Genomic DNA, 9,570 nt, shown 5'->3' on the forward strand with positions numbered 1-9,570 from the left:
AGGAGGAACTGTGGAGCAGTCTGGGAGCAGAGCAGCTGAATGTGAAGGAGGAGACTGATGTCAGCAGGTTTTCAGTCACTGCAGTTACCTTGAAGAGTGAAGATGATGAAGAGAAGCCTCTGTTGTCACAGCTTCATCAGCACCAAGTGGAGGACAGAGATCTTCCAAGCAGCAGCTCAGCTGATGGAGAGGACTGTGGAGGAGCAGAAACTAGCAGGAACCCAGATCTACAGACTCACAAAGACCATTCCAGCTCTTCAGAGACTGAACTCAGTGAGGATTATGAAGAGGACCAGGATGTGGACGATCCTGACTCTCAGCTGAAGAACCTGTCAGACTCTGGGTCAAAAACTAAAGACAGTAACAAAGAGTGGAAGGAGAGCAGGACTCCTGAGTCAGCTGTAAACACTGTCAACAAACCTTTGAGCTGCTCTGAGTGTGGTAAACAGTATGTCAACAACAGGTCTCTGCAGAGACACAGGACATGTCCACCAGGAGTAAAGTCTTCAAGCTGTTTGGTTCATGAGAAAAGTGATGGAGTGAAGAGAAATGTGGAACCACGCAGGAAAGTTCAGAAAAAACTAAAATCATTTAAATGCAGTGACTGCGGTAAAATATTTAACAGCAAAAAAGATCTAAAGATTCATATGAGAGTCCACACAGGAGAAAAACCTTTTCCTTGTGATGTCTGTGGACAAAGATTTAGACAAAAATGTAGCTTAAGCTCTCACATGAGAATCCACACTGGAGACAAACCATTTTCTTGCGATGTTTGTGGACAAAAGTTTAACCAAAAGTCAAGTTTAAACTCCCACATGAGAGTCCACACAGGAGAAAAACCGTTTCCTTGTGATGTTTGTGGACAAAGATTTAGGCACAAGTCAACTTTTAATTTACACATGAGAGTCCACACAGGAGACAAACCCTTTCCTTGTGATTTTTGTGGACAAAGATTTAGCCAAAAAGGTAGTTTAAGCAGACACATTAGAGTCCACACAGGGGACAAACCGTTTCCTTGTAATGTTTGTGGACAAAACTTTAACCATAAGTCAAGTTTAAACTCACACATGAGAATTCACACAGGCGACAAACCATTTCTTTGTGATGTTTGTGGACAAAGGTTCATCCATAAGTCAAGTCTTAACCTTCACATGACCGTCCACACAGCAGAGAAAATAGACTCTCCATGAAGTTTAAAAAAGGTTCAAAAGACCCAGATGAAATCAAACCAAACTGGTTGCTGTTTGTATGTTTGTTTTCTATTACCACAGTTACTCTCCACGTCTGTTCTTATGTGCTTTTATTCAGGGTTAGGGTTTATTACCTCTGATCTGCACTCATCTTTCCAGCAACTGTTCTAATAACATGTCATTCTGTTAAGACCAAATTGTTTACCTTTAATTAACCATCAAATCCCATTGAGATCACAGAACTCTTCAACAGAGTTTTGGGCCTGAAGGCAAGCTAATGTGCATGTTTTTGGTGTTCGGTTATTTTTACGAGGCATACAAAACTTTGAAAATTTGACTGTTTTTACACTCTTATAGAGAAACAAAAGGGTGAATCATGCAGTGATGAAATCTGTTCTTTGTATAAAATCTTTTTTAATGTGTTGAAAAAAGAATGTTAATGGTTTATGTTCATTTTTCAAATAAAAAGAGTCGAATGGTTCGAGAGTTCATTATTTTATTTATTAATTTTCGTTACAGGGGACAGTCGTGTGGTTCTGTGAACAAGATTTATCTAAAGATGTTTATAGATGACATTTTTCTAATAAAAGCGAGCATTTCATATCAAAATTACGGCAACAAAGTATAACAAACTCAGATTAGTAATGTAAACACAAAGCTAGCTAGCTTTTCAACAGTTTAATTGACGCCACGTTAGACTAACTTCAACATAAAAATCTTCTGAAACTAATAAAATGTCCTTACAAACTATCCGAACAATTCCGCTGGGTTTGTTAACTTAACAAAATTGTATTAGAGGTTTATGTAGTTCCGACAGACGTTCAGTAGCTAGCTTAGCCACTTAGCTACAGCAGCCATGAGGGGTCCTGACAGCGGTTAGCTGCCCTCGTCACTGCCGTATTGTTTATGTGACTTAAATGTCAAGACATACTTTAAATTGTCACGTAAAATATAGTTCGGTGGCATTTTTTTCAGGTCATCTGGAGTTGATAAACCTCTTAAGTAATAATGAAAGAAAAACATCAAGAGAAGCAAATACTTAAGACCAAAGCCAATGGCGATCATAACAATTATACACCATCTGATGCAACTTAACAATCCAGGGAGAAAATTCAGGATTCAAAAAGAAACGAGAGAAATTGCATTTCCTAAGAAAATGCAAGTGTGAATGCTAATTGCTGAAAAGCTTAAAGTGTATTTTAAGTATGAAAGAAGCATACAAAGCTAAATTTAGCAGAAAGAAGAACAAAATAATAACAAAAATTCTAAGAATAGTAGAAAGGAGCAGATTAATAACTGAAATACCAGAAGAAATAATAAAAAAAATGCTTCATTAAAGAAGAACCCATCCTGAGGACTTAATTCTTTCCCTTTTTGAGTAACACACCATTACCGTTTTTTCCCTTTTCATGGTTTTGTAGTGAATATTTGTCCATGCAAAAAAAAAACTTATGATCAAAAACCAAAGTATGTAACTCAAATAATCACTTTATGGATTTTAGGTTTGTGGTTTACTCAGTGCAAAATAAAGTCCAAAAACTGCATGTCCATAATAAATTTATTTCAAATCTGCAGACAAAAGATGCGGTACATGTTCACAGCCTCCCTCCTTGCCTCTCCTGTTCTCACCCTCCAAAAGTGCTTAGAGCTCCTTAACTTCCTGTCTCACCTGCCCATTTCTTCCTTTCACTGACCGACTGACAGGCTGTCAGTCATTCAACCTAAACAAATGCATAATCTACGTAAAGGATATGTAATTATACAAAACAAATATATAAATAATCAAACAGCAAATAAACAAATTACTAAAGGTAATAAACTAAATTCAAAGACTTTACAAAAATAAATAAATACAGTAGCTCCTACAGTATTTATTATGATTATTTTAAGTTGGCCACATTTTTGTTACATTTACAGGTAAATCATTCTTACAGCAGTTAGGAAGTTTATGAACATGATTTCATATCAAGGTCTCCAAAACCAAAACAAGATGATCTGTAAAGTTTAGCATTCAGTTCACTAATTAATTGATAATACATTTTTTAGACACACTGGCTGACACTATATCCCAGGTACTATTAAAACTGAACAAAAAACAAACATTTTCATGGCAAATACCTTTGATTCCATCTGCTATTTATCCCCCTTTTGAACAAACTCTTCCCCGACAGCTGCCGCAATCTTTGCTTTGAACTCAGTTTGGTAGATGAGCAGTGAATGGGGCGGGTCTTCAAGCTGGGAGTGGGAGGGACTACAAAGCAATTAAAGAAGATGGAAGAAGCTGAATTCCTTCTGAAGTAGTTACAGTCTGTTATGAAATAGGAGGTAAAATTTATAATGAATAATTGAAAATTTTGACATTGCATTATGTAAAACTTTCTCACATACATGTGACAAATTACCCAGCCATAATTAAAAATTTACAAAATACATAGAAAAACAGTAACTGTGACAACTGAGACAACATTTTCTCCCTACATAAACTATTAAATAAACTTTAGAACTGTGTGTACTCAGTTCTGTGTGACCTCATGTGGATCTTTAGGAGCTGTTGTGTTTTTTACAGCTAAACACTTTTCTCAAGTGGGAGTTTAAACTTGACTTTCGGCTAAATCTTCGTCCACAAACAGCACAAGGAAACGGTTTTTCTCCTGTGTGGATTCTTACGTGGCTGATAAAACGTGACTTATAACTAAACTTTTGTCCACAAACATCACAAGAAAATGGATTGTCTTCTGTGTGGATTCTCATGTGGGAGTTTAAAAGAGACTTTTGTCTAAATCTTTGTCCACAAACATCACAAGGAAATGGTTTTTCTCCTGTGTGAACTCTTAAGTGGGTGATTAAATGTGACTTATAACTAAACTTTCGTCCACAAACATAACAACTAAAGTGTTTGTCTCCAGTGTGGATTCTCATGTGCGAGTTTAAATTGGACTTTCGGCTAAATCTTTGTACGCAAACATCACAAGGAAATGGTTTTTCTCCCGTGTGGATTCTTACGTGGGTGACTAAATGTGACTTACAAGTAAATGTTCGTTCACAAACATAACAACAAAACTGTTTGTCTCCAGTGTGGATTCTCATGTGAGAGTTTAAATTGGACTTTCGACTAAATCTTTGTCCACAAACATCACAAGAAAACGGTTTGTCTCCTGTGTGCATTCTTACATGGGCGATTAAATATGACTTATAACTAAACTTTTGTCCACAAACATCACAAGTTAATGGGTTGTCTCCTGTGTGGCTTTTTATGTGCGTGTTCAAATTTGACTTATCCCCAAACCGTCGTCCACAAACATCACAAGAAAAAGATTTGTCTCCTGTCTGAACATTACTGTAAGAAGCTCTCTTGTTGTGTTGATCGTCCACATCCTGGTCCTCTTCATAATCCTCACTGAGTTCAGTCTCTGAAGAGCTGGAATGGTCTTTGTGAGTCTGTAGATCTGGGTTCCTGCTAGTTTCTGCTCCTCCACAGTCCTCTCCATCAGCTGAGCTGCTGCTTGGAAGATCTCTGTCCTCCACTTGGTGCTGATGAAGCTGWGACAACAGAGGCTTCTCTTCATCATCTTCATCATCTTCACTCTTTAAAGTAACTGTAATAATTGAAAACCCGCTGWCATCAGTCTCCTCCTTCACATTCAGCTGCTCTCCCTCCAGTCTGCTCCAAGGTTCCTCRTCTTCTTCTTCTTTTATGTTGAGGGCTTCTGGGTCCAGCTGGTCCACACCAGGCCTCCATTCTTCAGGAGCTTCTTCTTTAATCAGCACCATCTGTTCAACATGAGCAGGAACCACTGAAACACATCAACATTAAGGAATTTAACTTAACATTCACAAAAACATCACTTGTGTGAAACAGCTTCACTGTTCCATGTAGATTATATGAAGTTTCAGTTTATTTATATGTTGCACTGTGAATAAAATAGTTTATTATATTACTGATTCCAGAGATCATGAGGTCATTTCATCAAATCATATTATGTTATTGAAAGAATGTATCTAATGATGCTTAATGTTTCACTTATATTACATTTTTATTCAACAGTGACATATTTTATATAAGTAACGTGCATCAGAATTGCAGAGCCATATACTGTTTGTTTACAATCAAATTAAAATAAATAAAATTATTTTACCTGCTTTGAGACCTGACTGGTGCTGCTGACAGGTGTTTGTTAAGATTGTCCTTTCTGTGAGACAGCAGGGAGACTCTATAAACAGCCAGGTATGGTTTCCTCTCACACATGCCTTTAATGCTGTCTACATATTCAACAGAACATTATTTAAACAAGAGACAAACWGSAACAATCCCTACGATTCATCATGAGCTGTTTTTCTATCTATAGATAAGGTTATAAGTAACCTCAATGTTCGAACACCCACTCCCATTTTAAACAAAATTACTGCAACAAAGTAATCCTATTACAAACAGATTAGTAATGGAAACTCAAAGCCAGCTAGCTTATCAACAGTTTGTGTCGTCTAGTTAGACTAACTTTAACATAAAAACTATTAAAACCATTAAAATGAACTTACAAGTTATCAAAAGAATTCCGCTGCCTTTGTTAACTGGATAAAATTATTAGAGTTTTATTTTTTTCCGACAAACGTTCGGTAGCTAACTCTAGTTAGCTTAGCAACTAAGCTACATCAGCGGTGAGGGGTCCTGACATCGATTAGCTGCCCTCGTTAATGCCGTATTGTTTATGTGAATTCAAAATAACACATTCTTCATTCTCGTAATATTATGACTTTAATCTCATAATATGACTTTAATCTCACAATATGACGACTTTATTCTCCTATTATGACTTTAATCTCGTAAGGTTATGGCTTTGTACTCATGTGACTTTGATCTCATATTATAACGTTATCTCGTAATATTGCGACTTTATTATCATATTTAAGATTTTAATCTCATAATATTACTTTAATCTCGTAATATTATGACTAATCTCATAACATTATGACTTTAATCTCATAAATTATGATTTTATTCACATAATGTTATGACTTTAATCTCGTTACGTCTATATTCTGTTACTTTAATCTCTTAACTTTAATCTCGTAATATTACGACTTTATTCTGATATTTGTACTTTATTCTCATATTACGATCGATCTCGTAATGTTGTCTTTCTCATATGAATTTAATCTCGTGTTATAACTTTAATCTTACAACATTGCAACTTTATTCTCATAACAGTACTTTAATCTGATATTACGACTTTATTCTCATATTATGACTTTAATCTTTTAATGTTGTCTTTATTCTCATAATGACTTTATTCTAATATTGACTTTAATCTCAATGTTTTCTTTATTCTCAAAATATGACTAATCTCATATCATGACTTTAATCTCGTAATATGATTTTATTCTCATATTGACTTAAAATTGTAATGTTACGACTTTATTCTCATTATGACTAATCTTGTATTATGACTTTAATCTCATTTGTATTATGACTATTCTCATATGATGACTTTAATCTCGTAATGTTACATCTTTATTCTAATGACTTTAATCTCATATCATAACTTTAAGCTCATAATATTACAACTTTATTCTCATATTATGACCTTAATCTTGCAATGGTACAACTTTATTCTCATAATTTTGACTTTAATCTCATAATGTTAAGTTTATTCTAATGACTTTAATCTCATAATATTACTTTGATCTCATGACTAATCTCGTAATATTGACTTATTCTGATATTGACTGTAATCTCACATAACTTTAATCTCGTAATATTGCGACTTTCATATTTTCACTTTAACCTCATGTGGTAGCAAAGCAGAAACACGTTGGAATAATGCGAGAAAAGTCTGCGTATGTGATAATCAGATAAGATTTAATTGTCAGCAACAATCGACACAGAACTGAATCAGGAAGGTTCTGCCCGCTTGCTACCACAATTTTGGCGTTGTCGGCAGGATGGATGAACAGTGTCAAGGGGAAAACAGATAATTAGTCCATGACACCTCATATTTCTTTAATCTCAAATGACTTTAATCTCGTAATGTTGACTTTACTCTCATAGTATGACTTTAATCTCATGTTACAACTTTATCCTCATATTGATTTTAATCTCGTAATGTTATGACTTTATTCTCATAATATTGACTTTATTTTCATATGACTTTAATGTTGTAATATTATGACTTTATTCTTGTAATTTAAAAAAAAAATTCTTGTGTTGCCCTAATACTCCGTTGTACAATTTATATGGATAGTATTTATTTTTTTACAATATCAAGCTGGAATGAAAACAAGCAAAAATAAAATAAAAGTAACGACTTTGTACGTCTTGCCTTTTTTAAAAATGTGAGAAGTAAAAAGTAGGCTGAAAAATGGATGAAGATGAAATCTTTTAGAGATGGTCTTGTAGCTTTGCCCAGACTGATGGGCTGCCACCGTCTTCCTGACGTCCTCAGACGTCTCCTTTCCTCTCAGCATTGTTTTTCTGTTCTTTAGGCCTTGACACAACAGTGGTTTTCGTTGGCTTCCTCTCCCTTTTAAGCAGTGCGCCTCGAAACTTTTCCCAAGGATGTCTCATTTGATTAGTCAGCTTAATTGATTACTTAAACACTCACATGTGAGTCTTTTACCTAAGTGACTTTACAGCAGCTGTGGTTCATTTACTTTTGCAGATGCTCTGATTACATGTTTAAAGTTGTCCACTTGCAACTCGCATTTTCCTCAAAACAAGTAAATGGAATCGATGAACATAAACCTGACATTTCATATTCAATAACTGGTGATAACGAAATAAGAGAGTCATGGTAAAACAAAAGAAAAATCTGAAACACTTCACAAACTTTCAAGCAGCACAGTGGAACAGTAACTGTTACATTTGAGATCACATTTTCTCACTACATAAACTCTTTAATTAACTCTGGAACTGTGTGTGTTCAGTTCTGTGTGACCTCATGTGGATCTTTAGGAGCTGTTGTGTTTTTCACAGCTGAACACTTTTCTCCTGTGTGAATTCTCATGTGAGACTTTAAATGTGACCTTTGTCTAAACCTTTGTCCACAAACATCACAGGGAAATGGTTTTTCTCCTGTGTGGCTTTTTATGTGCGTGTTTAAATTCGCCTTTTGCCTAAATCTTTGTCCACAAACATCACAGGGAAAAGGTTTGTCTCCTGTGTGGCTTTTTATGTGCGTGTTTAAATTCGCCTTTTGCCTAAATCTTAGTGCGCAAACATCACAAGAAAACGGTTTGTGTCCTGTGTGGATTCTTACGTGGTTGATTAAATGTGACTTAAAACTAAACCTTCGTCCACAAACATCACAAGGAAATGGTTTGTCTCCAGTGTGGACTCTTATGTGCGATTTTAAATGTGACCTTTGTCTAAATGTTTGTCCACAAACGTCACAGGGAAACGGTTTGTCTCCAGTGTGCATTCTCATGTGAGATTTTAAATGTGACCCTTGTCTAAACGTTTGTCCACAAACATCACAGGGAAACGGTTTGTCTCCTGCGTGGATTCTCATGTGGTAGTTTAAATATGACCTTTGTCTGAATCTTTCTCCACAAACATCACAGGGAAATGGGTTGTGTCCTGTGTGAATTCTCATGTGTGAGTTTAAATTGGACTTTCGACTAAATCTTTGATCACAAACATCACAAGAAAACGGTTTGTCCCCTGTGTGCATTCTTACATGGGCGATTAATAATGACTTATAACTAAACTTTTGTCCGCAGACATCACAAGGAAATGGTTTGTCTCCTGTGTGACTTTTTATGTGCGTGTTTAAATTTGCCTTTTGCCTAAATCTGAGTCCACAAACATCACAAGAAAACGGTTTGTCTCCTGTGTGCATTCTCATATGGGATTTTAAATTTGACTTTTGTCTAAACTTTTGTCCACAAACATCACAAAGAAAGAGTTTGTCGCCTGTCTGAACATTACTGCAAGACACTGTGTTGTTGTGTTGATCGTCCACATCCTGGTCCTCTTCATAATCCTCACTGAGTTCAGTCTCTGAAGAGCTGGAATGGTCTTTGTGAGTCTGTAGATCTGGGTTCCTGCTAGTTTCTGCTCCTCCACAGTCCTCTCCATCAGCTGAGCTGCTGCTTGGAAGATCTCTGTCCTCCACTTGGTGCTGATGAAGCTGTGACAACAGAGGCTTCTCTTCATCATCTTCATCATCTTCACTCTTCAAGGTAACTGCAGTGACTGAAAACATGCTGTCATCAGTCTCCTCCTTCACATTCACCTGCTCTCCCTCCAGTCTGCTCCAAGGTTCCTCCTCTTCTTCTTCTTTTATGTTGAGGGCTTCTGGGTCCAGCTGGTCCACACCAGGCCTCCATTCTTCAGGAGCTTCTTCTTTAATCAGCACCATCTGTTCAACATGAGCAGGAACCA

At 36.2% G+C, this 9,570-nt stretch overlaps 3 protein-coding genes across 3 annotated transcripts in view; 1 reads left to right on the plus strand and 2 right to left on the minus strand.

Moving 5' to 3' along the window:
- The window catches only part of LOC106520171 (zinc finger protein OZF), a 3,295-nt gene extending 1,624 nt beyond the window's left edge, over positions 1-1,671 (plus strand). Inside the window, exon 2 of the mRNA XM_014012137.1 lies at positions 3-1,671. Within this exon, the coding sequence (XP_013867591.1) occupies positions 3-1,190 (1,188 nt within the window). The 3' untranslated portion in view covers positions 1,191-1,671. The remainder of the gene's footprint in view (positions 1-2) is intronic.
- A 1,059-nt stretch (positions 1,672-2,730) lies between these two features.
- On the minus strand, positions 2,731-5,864 carry LOC106520234 (gastrula zinc finger protein XlCGF52.1). Its single transcript, XM_014012207.1, has 3 exons — positions 5,727-5,864; positions 5,327-5,380; positions 2,731-4,984 (listed from the first exon to the last, which is right to left on the minus strand). The coding sequence occupies exon 3, from the start codon at positions 4,959-4,961 to the stop codon at positions 3,732-3,734; it is 1,230 nt and encodes a 409-aa protein (XP_013867661.1). The 5' UTR covers positions 4,962-4,984; positions 5,327-5,380; positions 5,727-5,864; the 3' UTR covers positions 2,731-3,731.
- Positions 5,865-7,501: 1,637 nt separating this feature from the next.
- LOC106520233 (zinc finger protein OZF) lies at positions 7,502-9,570 on the minus strand (the record flags this gene model as incomplete). Its single annotated transcript, XM_014012205.1, is given in 1 exon segment — positions 7,502-9,570. A coding segment is annotated over 1 exon segment (1,463 nt), but the record flags the coding sequence as incomplete, so codon positions are not given.

Source organism: Austrofundulus limnaeus, unplaced genomic scaffold (genome assembly GCF_001266775.1).
Source record: "Austrofundulus limnaeus strain Quisiro unplaced genomic scaffold, Austrofundulus_limnaeus-1.0 Scaffold89, whole genome shotgun sequence".
Lineage (NCBI taxonomy): Eukaryota > Metazoa > Chordata > Actinopteri > Cyprinodontiformes > Rivulidae > Austrofundulus > Austrofundulus limnaeus.